The 17,411-nt window shown below is 47.4% G+C and overlaps 1 protein-coding gene and 2 gene segments (V, D, J or C); 1 reads left to right on the plus strand and 2 right to left on the minus strand.

The window, feature by feature from the left end:
- The window catches only part of LOC309847518 (immunoglobulin lambda-1 light chain-like), a 1,783,291-nt gene that overhangs the window by 938,278 nt on the left and 827,602 nt on the right, over positions 1-17,411 (minus strand).
- Positions 1-17,411, minus strand: part of LOC309847513 (immunoglobulin lambda-1 light chain-like) — a 1,777,964-nt gene that overhangs the window by 932,951 nt on the left and 827,602 nt on the right.
- On the plus strand, positions 1,711-13,615 carry LOC309847504 (melanoma antigen preferentially expressed in tumors-like). Of its 8 annotated transcripts, none has more exons than XM_082697911.1 (7): positions 1,711-1,931; positions 2,537-2,665; positions 4,488-4,687; positions 8,933-8,996; positions 10,239-10,558; positions 10,972-11,580; positions 12,731-13,615. In XM_082697911.1, exons 4-7 carry the CDS (start codon positions 8,964-8,966, stop codon positions 13,305-13,307), a joined length of 1,539 nt encoding a protein of 512 aa, XP_082554037.1. In that variant the 5' UTR covers positions 1,711-1,931; positions 2,537-2,665; positions 4,488-4,687; positions 8,933-8,963; the 3' UTR covers positions 13,308-13,615. The 8 variants fall into 8 exon arrangements, with proteins under 8 accessions (XP_082554037.1, XP_082554038.1, XP_082554035.1 ...); XM_082697912.1 differs by having other exon boundaries at positions 2,558-2,665; XM_082697909.1 differs by lacking the exon at positions 1,711-1,931 and adding an exon at positions 3,513-3,587 and having other exon boundaries at positions 1,945-2,665; positions 4,467-4,687.

Consider the following 17,411-nt stretch of genomic DNA (forward strand, 5'->3'; position numbering starts at 1 on the left):
TCTTAAGCCCCCAAGGTTGCTTCCTGCTCAGGCCTCAGACAAGGATCCTGAGCAACCAGGAGGCCTTGCCAGCCTTTGTCACTTTCCATATCAGCACCTTTGTTTTCTTCATAGAGTTAGTTACAACTTTCCACTTGAAAACAATAACTTCTTGTTTGGGGCTTTTGTTTATTTTTTTAGTTTTTGCTCCAAACCTTATGAGCCAGAGACTGAGTATATCTGCTTGAGGCTTGCATCAGCACCACTCAAGGACAAATGTTTGTTGAATGAATCCGGAAGATCAGAGGGAAGGAGAAGCTGAGTGTCTCCAGATTCAAGCTGAAAAAATTGAGTTTTTTAGTCAGCTCTGGTCTAGGTGAATATCCTAGGCCGACTGGGGTTCAAGTCAGTGGCCTCATTTGCATATACGTATGTATTCATACATTAATTTTTCTGTGTAGCTTACATAGCTCCCAGGCATGGGGATATCTGGGGGAATGGCAGGGTAGATCCAGGAAAACTACCCAGCCTTTACCGCCCTGTTGCTCTCAGCCACCAGGACATTCCTGTGGCCTGTGGTATCAGATTTAGGACCACTTGCATGGGAAGGACACAGTGCCAGACTCAGTCCACACCTCCCCCTCCAGAAAAACGCAGTTTCAGAGTCTGAGGAGACAGAATATAGATTCTCAGGCCAGGTTGAAAGAGGCATGGGGCCACCCCCTTGCACTTTTTTTTTTTTTTTTTAATTGAAGTACAGTCGATCTCCGCGTTGTTCTAAACCCCTCTCTCTTCTCTTCACCAAGAAAGACTCCTCATCCATCCGGGACTTGTCATCTCTCCAGAGGCCTTACTTTTCTTCCTACAAACATACTGGCAGGAAGCAGGTGCCCAAACCAGACACACGCCTTGCAAACATTCCGGCTTCCAGTTTCCCCAGTGCTACCCCCTGATGGCCGGGGACACAAAATCCCAATGATCTCACCTCAGAGGGAACCAGAACACCAGGCCTCAGGAGGGGTGGGTGGGGGTGACTTTCCATCTCTCCTCAACATCCTGGACCTGGTCCCTCCTCACGACGGCCCTCTCATATTTTCAGCCTTTGGTCTAGTCCTGACTTTGTCAAAAGGTATTTGTTGGTAAAAGAGGGGAAGCCCTGCCTTTAGGACTGGTGAAAGCTGAAGTTATTTGAGGATTGGGGGAGGGGAGTAGAGCGATCGCAGGAGTATGGCTTCTGAAAAAGCTTTGTAATACCAAATCCAAGGAGGCAAGTGAAGAAAGCACGCTTTAGAAAGAGGACAATCTAATCAAATCCTGACAGGGGTCTCCTCTCCCCCAGAGGGTACATAAATAAAGTCCAGGTAGCACAGAGCATTAGACAGTTCAAAGGCAAGGACGTCTTTTTTAGAGTTGGGCAAGGAGCCTCGTTCAGGGTCCAGCACCCCATACCCCACAGAGAGAAATAGGTCCATAAGCATAGGCCCGGGGGAGGGGTTAGAGGGTGGGAAGTTACAGACCCCCCCATCCCTCCCTCATTCCCCTTACACCCATCCCCCATTCCCCACCTCCCTTACCCCATCCCACCCTCCATAGCCTCATCTAACCCCACCCTTATCCTCTCTGCCCCCAACCCCCACTCTCATGCGCCCCCCCATTCTGGCACCTGGCACAGTCAGGTGGGCGTGGCCAACAGGTACCACCCCTCCCCACCACCAAGTCCCCGCCCAGCCTATGAAAACAAACCCCTCCTGAACTCCCCATGCGACCCCGCATCGTGATCCTAGGATCTCGTGAGATTTCGCCCTCAAGAAAAGAGAAACCAGGATTGGTCGGATAAGGCTGTTTCCGGCGGGCGAGGGTAGGGCGGCTTGCGAAGCCGGCGGCCTTCCTTTCCCTCCAGGCTCCTTGCAGGGGAGACCACGTGGCGGGCGGGTGCGCGGTCCGGAGAAAATGTAAGTTCAAACCTTGGATCCTCCTCTTTCTTGTGGAGTGACCTTGGACTAATCGCTGGTAAACTGCCCTCCCCCGAACTCCCACTTCTATTTTCCATCTGAAAAGTGAGTTTTCACAACAGAGGTCGGAGTGAAAACCCTAACAATGTGCTGCTTCTGGCTCCAGGCAGCCTCAGCTACGCACTCCTTAGGACTGGTCGCGCGTGTGAGTTGCAGACGTAACAATTCATCGAACTCGGGCGTCTGCGTTCATTGTTTGCTCTCACTAGTTGGACGGGTGTGCAGTTAAAATGGGGTGGCTGCTCTAGGAATCTGGCCCCTAAGGAGGTGCCGGGGTATGGGGGGGCAGAAGGGACAGAACGTGGGCCGTGTCCTCGAGGGAGGGGTCGCTTTTGACAGAGCACAGGGTCTGCCATTCCAGTTGTTCTCTCGTTCAGCCCATGGGAAATTGTTGGTCAGATTTGGAGATTAGAGGAGATGTCCACTGAACGGGCAGGGTCAGGTCTCCGGTTTTCCATTTCCTCAGCAGTATTCGCAGAGATTTTCATAGGAGCCCATGGCTTGATAAATATACGTGTTAACACACAGCCTCTTTGTTTCTGGAGAATTTTGGTTCTTGCTCTCAGACTTGGGTAGACGGAGGTGACTGAGAGGATAGGAGACCACGGAAACCAGGTACTGGAGGACCAGAGGCCAATCTGAGCTGGACCAGAGTGGACGGAAGACATCTTAAGGTAAGCTGGTCCCGGAACTGTCTCTCAGGTGTGTTAAGAAACCCTGTTGTTCCCTTTGTTCTTATCATTGAGGAGCTGGATGGAATCTACGTCCTGAGGATGCTCAAGAGGGAAGATGCAGGAGTAACCTGTATACTTCCCAGTCATTTCCCCAGTGGAGCAATTGTCCTGCTGTTTGTTTTTTTTTTTTTTTTTAAGATTTTATTTATTTGAGAGAGAGAGCAAGCATGCACACAAGGGGGGGCGGGGAGGGACAGAGGAATAAGGAGAAGCAGACTCTCTACTGAGCAGGGAGTCCTATGGGGAAATCAAACCCAGGACCCTGAGATCATGACCTAATGCCAAAGGTAGATGCTTAACCGCTTGAGCCACCCAGGTGCCCCGGTCCTGTTGCTTTTTTATAAGAAGGAGCTAGCTCTAGTGTGTTGGGGACCCCATTCTCAAAGCCATATAGTTATGTTTAGAACCTCTGCTTGGAGTGAAGGTGTAAGACTGGCTACAGACACCAGACACTTAACTCCTGTTTGGTGTCAAGCAGGGGCAGAGTTTAGGTCACTTCCATGTGGGCTTGGACCCCTGAGGGTAAGAGGTCCCTTGAAAGAAAACTCTTTCTCCTTAAAAGAGAACAATAATAGTGCCCAGCTAGTCCTCCAGCTAAAGCCCAAAGCAGTCAGGGAGGCCATGTGGCCTGACATGGAGGTGGAGAATGGATGGAGGCCCCCGGACAACCTTGTGCATTGGGAATGTCATGCAGCACATGAGTGTTCGTGATACCAGAACACTTAATTAAAAACTCCAGAATTACTGCTGCCTTCAGAGCAGGAAATGATGACCTTCTGTCCCATAGCCACAGAACCTGAGAGTGCCTGTGTCAGAACAGATTGGGCCCTGGACCTTAAGAGGAAGAGGACAAAGAGGAGAGGTGAACATGAAAGCCACGACTTCAGAGGAGTTTCTGGCAAAGGGAGGAAAGGGTCAACTCTGGCTGCCTGAAGTTCCCCTCCTTAGTGTCCCTCACCTGTTGAGAGAGCAAAGAGGATGATCAGAGCATGAGAGAGCATGGTAAAGATGCCCCAGAGCTCTGCCTCCTGTGGCCCCTCTGCTTCTCTGGCCTCCCTTCTTATCCATTGTCCCACATGATGGGGAGGCCCGCATGTGCATCTGTGTGCCTCACATCCTGTGAGTGACACTCCAGCCAAATTTTCTTACTTGATACAGCCAGGGATATGCAAGGTAGGGAGATATGTCCTCCCAGGAATTGTCCTGAGCCTGCTTCACTGGGGAGACACAGCTGGGAAGCTGAGGTGCCTCAAGACCTCAGGCCTTTCTGATTTCTTCCTGGGAATATTGCACCCCTCCCCAACCCATCCTTCTGGATGCCTGGCAGGGCGCATGGCCCTCAGCAGAGTAAAGACCTGCTGACCCCCTGGACTGTGGTGGGTGATGTCTGAGTAGAGACATGTTCTCTGACCTTGTCCATTGCTGACACACATTGAGGGTGGAATGTTCCCATTTTCAGGTGGTTTCTCTAGGCATATTCCCATTAGGCTGGCATAAGTGAAAGCCCTGGACCAGCAGCCAGGGGCCTCATTCCTGTGCCCCCCTCCCACGGCCTTCTCTGTGACATGGGTGCAAGTATATCACCCTCTTGAGTCTCAGCTGCTATATATGGAAAGGAAGAATCAGTCTTAGTCCCCTGTTAGTGACATTTCAGGTTTTAAGAGAGAAACCAGAGGCTAGAGAAGTGAACTGCTTTGATAACTACAACTCTTTTTATTCATCATTGTGATTCTAAATCCAGCTTCAAACTCACATTCTCCAGTTCCCAGAGAAGTGTGAAGGGAGAATATGGCTGTGACAAAAGGATGAAGATGTCTTAAAGGAAGTGATTCTGGCAGAAGTCTTCACACTAAAGGAACTCTCTCAAAAATATGTCATGACATTGGAAACATGAAGGAATAAATATTGGAAATCTATCCAAACTTAGAAAGCAGCATGACAGTTCTCCAGGGCATAGGAAAGGTGCGCCCTCTGTACCAAAAGTTATATGAGAAGAACCATAAGCAATGTTAAAACTACTCTTGATGCATTTTTTTGCAGAGAAGTGGTTTAATTTTCAGTGTTTAAAATCAACATACTAAGTTAATAGTAGTTTTGCTATTTTATTAGTTTCTCAACATATTTATAATGAATATAAAGAGAATTCTTAATGGTTGGCAAAAAACAGTTTTTGAATGGCCACTGAAAAACCATAACTTTGTGGATTTTTTTTTAAGATTTTCTTTATTTATTTGACAGAGAGAGATCACAAGTAGGTTGAGAGACAGAACTTTGTGGATTCTTAAGATGGCTTTATGTAGTTTCATCTTGCACTGTCATTTTTATGGTCCGATGTAAACCTCTGATTGATTTGTTTTTCAGCTTGCTGCTTTTTCATTCACTCAATAGAATGCATCGTCTATGGCATTCAGTAAATGTTTTTGAGTAAATCAAGGATTAAGAATAGAAAGTGTATCTGGATATGGGGAGGAGGGGTTAGCTGGTCTAGAGACATTCCTGTGAACATGTCCACCCTGCCCCAGTGCCTCCTGTGAGCCCTCATTTTAGCACATAAGGGATTTTTCCCACCAAGTGTAAGGTCTGTGTTCCTGGAACCCTGAGGATCATTGCTCTTGCTCTAGTGGAACAAACCCCTGTGGAAAATGCCTGATAACCTGTTGTATCTGGTTTTTCTCAGAGCCACCATGGCCTTCTTATGGCTTAGAGTTAAAGGTTTGAGGGCCCTTTGGATGCAGGGACACAGTACCAGACCCCTTTCTCTCTTTCTGTTTTCAGAAGCACAGTTTTCAGTCTCACGTGGCTGTGAAAAGTAAGGAGGCTGAAGAGCAAAATCCCAAAGGCTGAATGCTGAGGCTGGAGCCCTTTCCTCTTTGAATCTCCCTGTCACTTTTGCCTCCAGGATTAGTGCTTGCCACTTTCTCTCCCTCTCCCCAGACTCTCCATTGGACTGATTCTGTGTCCTTGAGCTAAAGGGATGCGTACACACACACATACACACACACAGCTACTGGCAACTCACTCAGGCCTCCAGTGCCCCTAGGTGGTCTCAGACACAAGTCTCCACCCTTTAAGGGACACAGCTCTGTGGGAGTCAGAGGACCAGGCCTCCTGCTGTGCTGACATTTCCTCCTCCTTCATGCTGGGCCCCACATTGGATGTTCTGGGCCATTCCTAGTTCAGTTCCTCCTCCTGCTTCCCAGATTAGAGTGAATCCTCAGCTTCCCCTTCCCCCATCATGCTTCCAGAAGCACTTTCCCAGGAATAACTGGCTAGAGCTAGAGTGATCTGGAGATTGGGAATGTCCTCCCTGGTGAGGAAGAAAGAGGGACAATCTCTTGTTTAGGTCTAGATGTTACTGGATCCGAAGTGAAACCAGATCTTGTTGAATACAGGAAGGGGCAGGGAGGTCCAAGAGAGACCTTAGTTTTTTAAAAAGGCACAGAGAAGGTGTGCCTGCGTGGCTCAGTGGGCTAAAGCCTCTGCCTTTGGCTCAGGTCATGATCCCAGGGTCCTGGGATCGAGCCCCGAGTCAGGCTCTCTGCTCCGCAGGGAGCCTGCTTCTTCTCTCTCTGCCTGCTTCTCTGCCTACTTTTTATCTCTCTCTCTGTCAAATAAATAAAATCTTAAAAAAAAATAAAATAAAAAGGCACAGAGGGCAGAATATTTCAGGGTAAGGAGAGATATGACACCAGAGGGAAATTTCAGAGATGTATTGGATACCACATGAAATCTTGTCTGTTCAAGGGCTGCCTCAAGGGAGCCTGAGGTGGGCTGCTGCCTCAGGACTGGGTTCCTAGCTTCACATTAGCCTGCTGCCCCTCTGGACCAGCAGAGTTGAGGTCTTTTCTCTGGAACTCAGGAAGGGTCTTCTTCCAGCATTCCTGGAGCCCCTTAGATCTAGAAAAAACAGATGGGCTTATTTTCTTTCTGTACCTTGTGACTTGTCATGTTCTCTGATTATCATGCTCAGTAGAACTGGGAAAAATTCCTTGATTTCGGTTGATACAATGGGAAGGTGTTCCCAGCATCATGGCCATACCCCAGGCTCCAAGAGAGGTGGGCTGACATTCCAGGGACAAAGAGTGCTGCCCAGGTGGCAAAGAGCAGAAACACAGAAACATTCTAAAGGCCCTAGTAAGGTAGATGATACTCTGGGATCCCAGTTGGAATTCTGTGAATGAAACAGGTGGTTTCAGGACATCCACTCTGATGAGCTCAGGGGATGCTCTGGCCTACGTAGCAAATGAAGACCATGAGAAAAGTTGACCAGGATGCAATAGAAACATTCTTCAAATTCATACCTTGGTTGTGGGAGTTGTCCTGAGCCAGTCCTGATCCTGTGTGGGAAGGACAGCCCTTCATATAGATGTGTTCCCAGTGTTCCGGCTTCCAACCCCACAGCGTGTTCCCTGATCCAAAGGCTCTGCATGGAGGTGGACGGAGGAGTAGGACTTCCCTCACAAGGGAAGGATGTTTGGCTCATACTAAACATTTTTAGATTTGAAGGCAGTGATCACTTCTGCCTCCTTGGATCTCCTAGACCCTGGGTTCCCATAGACTGTTCCCAAACTTGGACTTAGGCAGTTGTCCTGTTTCACTGAGGTCCAATTGAAGTCTTATCAGTCAGGTGTTTCTAACAATGAGATTGTCCATCCACTTGGTGAGGCAGAGCCTCACCAGGACAAACCCCTTGCCTGAAGGTGTCTATCAATTACTCCCTGCGGGGAGTTGGGTCCTGATTCACTGGGCTAAAAATAAAATTAACAGTGAACTTTAAATTTCCTGCAAAAGTTGAGAAGTTTGGATGAAAAGTTGCAGAGCACCATTTATGTCCTCAGTTACTGCTTAGTCATCAGGGACATTTATGATTAGCTTTATTGCTAATTTCAGTCTCTTGCAGCTGATTGATAATGGTGATTGTCTGGGGGCTAAAATGCCCATAGAGCACTTTCTAATTTAACCTTATTTGACACAAAGCCTGCTGATATGGGTGGCAGAAATTTGGAGAAAGCAGTCTCCATGCTGATACTAAGTGGACAGCATCCTTCAGAGAATGAATCCCAGTCTCCTCAACAGTGGTATAGAAGAATTGTTTGGGCATCATAATGCAAGGGTTAAAGAATAGCCTGGAGAATTCTTTGTGTGGAGAGGTTTTCTGTGTTCTAAAATGTCAGAACCACCAATGTGATCCAGCCCAGCATGGGAATCATCCCTAATTTTGGCAGATCCTTAAATGTCAAATATAGCTTCAAATTCTGTGAGGAAAAAGTGTTGGTATTTGGGTACTGAGCTTAATACAGAAAGAGGGAAAAGTTTTATTCCTGTTTCTAGTGGCACTGTCTCAGGAGAATGGGAATAATTAAAAAGCTGGATAGGGACATCCAGCTGGATAGGGATGAGACCAGAAGGGACTTTTTGAAGCTGTATTTATATTAGTTGTTCCCTAGGAATGAGGAAACGACAGTTGTCAATATATACTTCAGAAGGGGCCTTTGGAGATCACATTTGGGGCCAAGGCCCCTGGGAAATGCCTAGATTTGCTCTGCCTTTGAAGGGTCAGGATGTGGAAGAGGACACTTGAGCCTAAAGAGGAAGTCCTCTGGTAGTAGCATCTTGATGACAAGGAGACATGCATTTAGCTCATGCTTGTTTCTCTCCCTGCCTCTAAAAGCCCAAAGAGCTCATGGCTCTGACCCCTCAGTGGCTGTTAGAATTTGACTAGTCGAATCCTGGGTTTGGTTGCCAGTAGGGTTCTGACCTCTCTGTAGCCCAGATTCCTATCTTGAATCTTCTTCATCCATTTTACTGATCTGATCTCAGCCTTCTAGGAGGAAATCTTCTAGGAAAAAGAGTGGATATCCTCCCTGCTCTTGGGTTTAAAGTAGCCGTAAAAGTCCAAGATCCTCAAACAAAATAAAATGTATTTTTCCTAGTCTTGGATATTCCCCATGGTCCCATTACAAACAGCCTTGTCCCCTCCCTTTTCCTGACCAACTCCTCTTAATTTTGACCTGACTTCCTTCAGGGAAGACTTGATCCTCAAAATCTGGAAGACCAGCCACCCCTCAATTGTACATCTGTTCTTCTATGAATGCATACATGTTTTGCAGTTTTAGGTAACAAATTGTAAGTGACTACTTGATATTTTGGAATTTTATTTTATTTTATTTCTTTTTCTTTTGGGTTAACACCACTGTCTGCATAAAGCTGTCTTAACTTGAACATTTGAGTTATACTGATGTGGCCAAAACTCCCCCAGGTATACCTCCAGGTTGGTTTTCTTTTCTTTTTCTATCACGAATGGGGCATATTATTCAGTCAGTTGTATGGAGAAGGTAAACCCAATTGGGATTAACTAGATAGATCCAGTGATAACAACATCGTGCTTTCAGTTGAAAATTTGAGCTAGGATCTGAAAAAGGGAGGTGTAGCCAGAAAGGATAATATAGCTTCTGAGGAGCCAGAGGTAGACCCTGAAGTCTGAGCAGATTCCTCCCTGCACCATATACATTTCTGGTGAGGCAGGAGCCCTAAGCTTGGGATGCTGCCATCATACTGCCCTCAGCCACATAGTATGAATGAGCAGGCTTTGCTTTTGCCTCAAAATGCAGTTTTGCCTTAATCTCAGACATTTTGATTTCTGCTTTGGTGTATGCCATTTTATAGACATTTATGATATTTCTTAACCAGATAGATTTTCGGGGGAAATGATTAGTTGGATTAGTTGGATTTTTTATGACATTTTAAGTATTTAGTTTGTGTTCAGTAATTATAGTTCATATAGTTCATTGTTTTGTGGTTTTACAAGTTAACCTTTTTTAGAAAAATAATAAACTAAAAGCTTAATATATTCCACAGGAGAAAAAATATTTTATGGAATAATTTTAAAAGTGGAGGCTTTGTTCTGAATGTCAGCTCTATATTCTCATAGTAATTCTCATATTTGTAGGAGAGACATATAATAAAATTGTCTTGAAATAGTATATATTTTTTTCATCCCCAACTTCCACATGATGTAGAGTACTGTTATGCTACTTTTACAGTCGAAAATTTATGGTGCCCCTTGTCCAGATGTTCCTTAATCTCTCATGTCTGGGTTATTTATTAGAGCTGAGAAGGGCCTCATTTTGGGCCACGTGATAGTTTCTTATTTCTATATATGTTCAGTACTCGTGATAATCAGCAACTTTTCCCTAAAAGGGATGGGGTTGGTTTTCAGGTTCCTCAGTACTAACTCTACAGTGGGACTAGGATTAAATGTGGCAGTAGCTGGATATGGTATGGGACCTGTGGTGATCTTGCTTCCCCATCGGGTCCTGGAAAGATGAACATCTAGAGCCAGCAGGGGCAAAGCTGTGGCTTTGTGGCCACCTAGCCAAGAACAGAATTGGGGTAAATGGAGGACTCCCAACTATTGCCAGAGAGTGACTTTGGCCTTGAGTTGGTTTCTCTCAAGGATGGAGGGATAATGGGGTTGCTAGCACTCAGCCTTGTTCCTTGAATATTTCGCCAGGATTCTTTTCGGAGCAGATTCATCAGGATGAGCATGCCAGCCCCACCCAGACTTTTGGACCTGGCAGGTCAGAGCCTGCTGAGGCACCAGGCCTCAGCCATTGCCGCTCTGGAAGTGCTGCCTATGGAGCTCTTCCCACCACTGTTCACGGCGGCCTTTGCTGGGAGGTACAGCGAGATCCTGAAGGTGATGGTGCAGGCCTGGCCCTTCGCCTGCCTCCCTCTGGGGGCCTTGATGAAGGAGCAGCAGCCCCACCAGGAGACCTTCCAAGCTGCACTCGATGGCCTTGATGTCCTGCTTGCCCAGGAGGTTCGCCCCAGGTGAGGGTGATCCCATTGCCTGGGAGGGCCCTGGGGGCCCAAGCAAGAGAGAGATGGGTTCATGGGAAAGTGCAAAGCCACAGAGTGGACCAGAGGCTTCTGTGAGGAAGCTCAGAGAAGCCTTGGGGCTATCTCTGGCGTCACTCTAGGAACAGACTATGGACATGAAAGGCTGATTGAGATGCAGAGGTGACCAAAGGAACAAGTTGTCCATCTTCTCCTGGTGGCACTTAGAGGTACTGCAAGTGGGGACCAAGAAGGAAGGATCCCAGTAGCCTAAGGAGCCACTGACATCCAAGGGTGTGGAATAACAGTGGAGGTGAGGCATCTGGGCCTTGCCTCGATTCTGAGACTCAAGTCTTATTCTCCATTGATTTGAAAGCATCTCGGTCTGTCTCCTATCTTCCCTGCAGGCGGTGGAAACTGCAGGTGCTAGATTTACGGAAGAATGCTCATCAGGACTTCTGGACCGTGTGGTCTGGGACGAGGGCCAGTATGTATTCCCTGTTGGAGCCAGAGGTGGCCCAGCCCATGAAGAAGAAGCGAAAAGTGGATGGATGCAAGCCAGGGCCCAAGCCACCCTTGGCTCCTGTGGAGGTGCTGATAGACCTTTGCCTCAAGGAAGGTACCCCTGATGAGTCCCTCGCCTACCTCATCCAGAAAGTCCAGCAGAGGAAGGGTCTGCTGCACCTGTGCTGTAAGAAGCTGAAGATTTTCGCAATGCCCATACAGAACATCAAGAAGATCCTGAAAATTGTACAGCTGGACTCGATCCAGGATTTGGAAGTGAATTGCACCTGGAAACTGTCCACACTGGGGAAGTTTGCTCCTCATCTGGGTCAGATGGGCAATTTGCGCAGGCTCCTCCTCTCGCACATCCACATGTCTTCCCACACCACCCCAGTGAAGGAGGAGCACTGCGTCAACCAGTTCACTGCTCAGTTCCTCAGGCTGCACCACCTTGAGGAGCTCTATTTGGACTCTATCTCCTTCCTGGAAGACCGTCTGGACCAGGTGCTCAGGTGAGGGACTGGTGAGGTTTCTTTGCAGTCCAGCATAAGCCCTTCTTTATTTCAGTAAATGATAATGGGCATCTGCCGTCGACAGTGCCAGATGCAGTATGAATCTCTAGAAGGTCCACACCCTGTCCCTGCTCTGTCTCCGAATCTCTAGAAGGTCCACACCCTGTCCCTGCTCTGTCTCCATGCATGTTGTCAGATAACCTCCCAGATAGAGGTGGGAGGTATGAGCTAGGATAGATACTATTCGAAGGGGCTTCTATTTAGGAATCTTTATAAGGGGAGCTTTGTGGCAGGTGAGGGTGGCTTTGGGAATTCTTTCTGAGAAAATGATGTCTACATTATGATGATCAAAAGTAACTAAACTTGAGAGGGTTGGTGAAGGAACGGCATATCTGACGTAAAGTTTCAGATCATAAGTTCTGTGCTTGGCAGCTTTGTCAACCTGAGTCTCTCCCTCCAAACCTGCCTCCAGTTCCCTCTCTGTAAAGGGTTGCTCTGGGTTCCACATAAGGCAATAGAGTGGGAATGCTGGATTCTGGGGGGCGGGGGGTGAGGGGAAGGGAGCAGGAGTGAAGACTTGCGGAAGGTGATAGCTGGTACGTGGATGATACAGTGATCTATGTTAGGCCCTGCAGGCGACATGTTGCCAGGCCTTGCCCAGTTTAGCTCTTTGCGCACATCTCCCATTAGCCTCATCAGAAACAGGTACCAATGACTGGGGTCATAGAAGCAGCCAGAAGGAAGCCCGAGTTGAAAGCATTTCTAGTCCTGTTTCCCAGTACCAATTCCTTTTCTTACTGGAGACATGGGGCCAGGCTCCCCTCCAAGTGCCTGACATTGTTGGATTAATTGATACTCACAGCACCTCTGAGGGACATGCTATGCTGCATTTGACAACACAGGGGGCACTTGAGATTTCCTTTACTTGACCAAATCACCAAAAATGAGTATTGGAGAAGGGACTCCCCTGAAACTTGGATGGACTTGAGTGCTTTTTCCCCCAGGTGGCGTCCTGGGGCTTGACCGTCATCTGTTAAAGCCCTGGATCTGGGTGTAATGGGCCTATCTTTCCTTGAGCCCTGAGTCATCCCCATGTCCCTCTGCCCACCACCTCCATGCCCCTAGAACTAACTGCTTTGTCTCTCCCCAGCTGCCTGAAGACCCCCCTAGAGACCCTGTCAATAACTAATTGCCTGCTTTCGGAATCTGACTTGACAAATCTGTCCCAGCACCTGAACGTCAGTCAGCTTAAGGACCTGGGTCTCAGTGGGGTCAACCTGACCAATATGAGTCCTGCACCTCTCCAAGTTCTGATAGAGAGAGCCTCCGCCACCCTCCAGGACCTGGACTTAGATGAGTGTGGGATTATGGACTCCCAGTTCACTGTCATCCTGCCTGCTCTGGGCCGCTGCTCCCAGCTCACAACCTTTAGCTTCTGTGGAAACCCCATCTCCATGGCTGTCTTAGAGAACCTGCTGCGCCACACCATCGGGCTGAGCAAGCTGAGTCATGTGCTGTATCCAGCCCCCTTGGAGAGTTACGAGGATGTCCGTGGCACCCTTCACCTGGGCAGACTTGCCCAGCTGCACGCCAGGCTGAAGCAAATGCTGCAGGAGTTGGGGCGGCCAGGCATGGTCTGGTTTAGTGCCAACCCCTGTCCTCACTGTGGTGACAGGACCTTCTATGACCCAGAGCCCATTCTGTGCCCCTGTTATATGCCTGCTTAGCTGGATATACACATATCATAGGCTTTATTCTGGGCACAGAAGCTCAGGTGTAAGTGTATCTTAAAGGAGCACGGAAGCCACAGTTTGAGAAAATCTGCCCCATGTGAGTAGGAAAAAGGTGATTCAGGGGGCAGGTGGATGTTGACTTGGGAGTTAACAGGATCTTTGGAGAGATGCATCTTCTAGCATTAGAAATATGAATCTGAATTTCTAGAGGGAGATTTGGGTTTGGGCGGTAGATGTGGGAGTTACCCCTGCCTACATGGTTGTAAAGACATGGTCCAAAATAAAGAGAACCTCAGTGTCAACCATATGGTGTCGTCTGAGCTCCATGAACCATATCTCCAGTTTAAATGTCAGGAAACTGCAGCTCCTGATTAAACAAGAAGGCATAGCATCCATGATGCTCAGACACTAAGCTGGGTGAGGTTCGGCCCCAGGAATTCACAGCACCATTTATCATTCCTCCATTTGGCTCCTATCTCTGGTAAACTTGTTACCTCCTCATTTAATTTCTATGGCTGTTTATGCGGTCGACACATACAAAGTGCATCCTCAGGGCCTGGAACATACTAGGGGGTCAATAGCACCACTGCAGGAAAAATGCTTTGGAGGGATCCTCGTTAACTCTGCTAAGACTGTGGACTCGAGCACTCCTCCCCAGTGGATCCAAAGTCTCCGTCCCTGGCCTTTGGCTGTATCAAGGTAGGGCTTTACTGTGTAAAAGTCAGGTCCCCAGTACTGGAGGGGATGTACATCCAGCAGATGAGCTGGATCCTCTGGGCCTTACCAGCCCATCCTGTCTTCCCACCAGGTGCAGTCCTCTCTTGAATTCAATTAGTTGTGGTCAGTAAAAATATCTAAATTTCTTTTAGTGGAATGGTAAGATCATATAGATACATGACATTGGTTTAGTATTTGTTTCCCAAATTAAAAATATGACCTCTTTTTGCAGGGGCTAGGTCACATCAATGTGAGTTTGACTTTCCAGAAAACCCACCTTCCTCCCTATCAAAGGTAGTAAGCCAACTCTAAGCAAGGAAGATGCGGTAGATTTGGGTCCTAAGAATGAATAAGCAAACCCTTACTATGTCCTGGGGAACACTTGGTTGGAAGCAGGTAAATGTCAGACTTGGGAATTGAGGTGTGGAGGGGCCACCCTGTGAGACCATCATCCAAATGAAGAGATGATGTCACATTGTGGGGTCGGACCCCATGGTCCATGGGAAGTTGGCTCTCCAGTGAACAAGAGAGCTCCCTGTCCCCACACCCCTGCATCCTGGCCCTAGGCTGCCTTGCCTCCCTCACTGCCTGGCCTCCCAGAGATATACCTGGAGAGAATACCACACAAGGCCCAGGGCAGTGCTCCATCTGCACATTTCCTTGAGCTTAAGCCAGTCAGCCCTGCTTGCTCTTCCACTGCTGCTCATACAGTGCTAGTCATGTGTGCGCAGGGGCGACTGCACGCCTGTGTCTGTGCATGGGCCACAGTACTTGCTGGGTATCAACACCTTCCTCTTTTGCCACACACAACTGGCTCTCCAATCTTTTCCTATAGCAGTTACCCTCTTCTGCCTTCCAGCTTCCTATCCTACGCTAAAAGAACCAGAAATGGGCTCTTCAGTTTGGGAAACACATTTTGCCATTTCTGCAGAAAACAGTCTGTGTAACTGATGGAATGTACCAAAAAGGGAGTTCAGGAAAATACCTCATTTTTTCCTGACATGCACCTTGCCCTAGCGTCCCTCACATAGACCCAAGTTATGGGGACTAATTTCCAGAATGGGAAACCAGCAGTTCTAGGATTTGAGGAAAAGTTTACGAAAAGGACAGGTTCTCTCGGAGGAAGATTCAAAACAAAACAAAACAAACAAAAAAAAACAGCATCACGTGATCTAGGTGTTGGGCTCCTGGGTCACAAAATAGACAAAATACTCTGTAATGACATGGTGAGATTTACCTATGAACCAGTATGAAAATCACACATTGGTGTGCCCTGGTTATTAATGGCCCCATGCAGGAGAGTGATGATTATAGAATTATAGAAGAGCAGAAGTCAACAATGCATCTTGCCTTTTTCTTTTTTAAAGATTTTATTTATTTGACAGAAATCACAAGTAGGCAGAGAGGCAGGTAGAGAGGGGGTGAAGCAGGCTCCCTGCTAAACAGAGAGCCTAAGGCAAGGCTCAGATCCCAAGACCCTGAGATCATGACCTGAGCTGAAGGCAGAGGCTTTAACCCACTTAGCCACCTAGGCACCCCTGCATCTTGCTTTTTAAAGCAGGCTGTCCTACAGTCAGTACTCTATCTGGCCTGGAGACCTCATCTGAGGGAGAAATCTGGCAAGATATTTTACTCAGAATTTAGACTTTGCCATCAAAATACTCCAAGAGACATGGTATCAAGGCAATGAGGTTTTTAAAAACTGGGATTGGTTGGGGAGAGTCCTCTTCAGTAGGGAAGGCCATATAAAGGGCTTAGGGAGGTAGTGACTGCTGGTGGTAGGGGGTCCACACAGATGAAGGCCGTGTTGGGGAAGATACTATCTTCTAGGTCATTAGAAAGTGTGGCTTTCTAATTGCTGACTTGACCCAAAATACAGATCAGTAGTAGTTTTTTTTCTTTTTTTTTTTTTTCTTTTTTAAGGGTAGGCTCCACCCACTGTAGAGCCCAACACAGGACTTGAACTCAAGACTCTGGGATCAAGACCTGAGCTGAGATCGAGTTGAACTCTCAACCGACAGAGCCATCCAGGAGTCCTCTGGATCAGTACTACAAACAGTACTAGCAGACTACTGCTACTACTACTGTTAAGGGCAGGGGTGCGGCTATACAACCAGAAAGAGAGAGAAATAGCCCAGACTGTGCCACTGACATGAAATCATTGTAAGAAGAATATTTTCAGCACCTAACCAATCTTGTATCTTTCTGGTGATCTTGGGCCACAAAACTTAAAAAGACAAATCAGCAGAGCAACAGAGGCCCCTCAGGCTGAGCTGAGTTCTCATTGAGATTCATTTGCTGCTCCAGAGAGAGAACTTTAGCATTGAGAGGACACAAGACATGGGGTTCTCACTGGAGGGAGTCTGTTGGTCCAGAAACCTTAGAGTTGTCAAGATTAATTTAGAAAAAGTGAAAGGACCAGGGAGAGGTGACCCAGCATTTGGACAAGCATAATTTAATATCATATGATGAGACAGGACCTCAGAGGGCTGGAGCACAAAGTCACTATCTACAGGACTTTTCTTCAATAAATCTTCCAGTCTCGAGAAAGAACACGGACACAGATCCCTCCAACTGTGTTATGGGCAACTGCAGACTGTGGAAATGTAGACCAGCACTGTGTGGACTCTGCATGCCAGACTGAGTTTCATATGGAATGCACAAGTGCCTGGTGGATCATGGGGTGTGTCAGACCTCTGCAGGCCCCACTCACTCCTGGCCCTGGTGAGCATCTGCTTTATTCTAGTCCTTATTTTAGTCCACAGGTTATTCAATATTTGGAAAATTAATAGTGCAGAGGACCACAGGGGAAGGGAGGGAAAACTGAGTGGGAAGAAATCAGAAAGGGAGACAAACCATGGGAGACTTTGGAATCTGGAAACCAAACTGAGGGTTATAGAAGATTGGGTAACTGGGTGATGGGTATTAAGGAGGGCACCTGTGGTAATAAGCACTGGGTGTTAAATGCAACTAATGAATCGCTGAACACTACATCAAAACTAATAATGTATACTATATATTGGCTAATTGAATATAATTAAAAAGAAAAGAGAGAGTGAAACCTCACTAAAATGGAGTCTGGAAAGAGGACCTCTCTTGCCTACCACTCCTTGGAGTCCTCTGCAGACCCAACAACAAGGGACCTACCTTCTGTTCCCAACAGGAAGAAGAGGATGTTTTACTACCATAGCAGGATGAAGGAAGATGCTCTCCTCCCTCCTTGGCAACAGCCCAGCCAACCATTGACAGTTCCAACTTAGGTGATGGGTATTAAGAGGGCACATATTGCGGTGAGCACTGGGTGTTATACATAAACAATGTATCCCATCAAAAACTAATGGGATACTATACGGTGATTAACATAATATAATAAAAATGTTA

This window comes from Mustela nivalis (assembly GCF_964662115.1).
Source record: "Mustela nivalis genome assembly, chromosome: 14".
NCBI lineage: Eukaryota > Metazoa > Chordata > Mammalia > Carnivora > Mustelidae > Mustela > Mustela nivalis.

What these genes read in the sequence shown, in the direction of transcription:
- LOC309847504 (XM_082697911.1), top strand. Translation starts at nt 8,964, where the DNA reads ATGTGGCCAAAACTCCCCCAGGTATACCTCCAG. An exon ending in TCCCCCAGGTATACCTCCAG is followed by an intron (nt 8,997 to 10,238) that starts GTTGGTTTTCTT and finishes ATATTTCGCCAG; the next exon opens with GATTCTTTTCGGAGCAGATT. An exon ending in GCCCAGGAGGTTCGCCCCAG is followed by an intron (nt 10,559 to 10,971) that starts GTGAGGGTGATC and finishes TCTTCCCTGCAG; the next exon opens with GCGGTGGAAACTGCAGGTGC.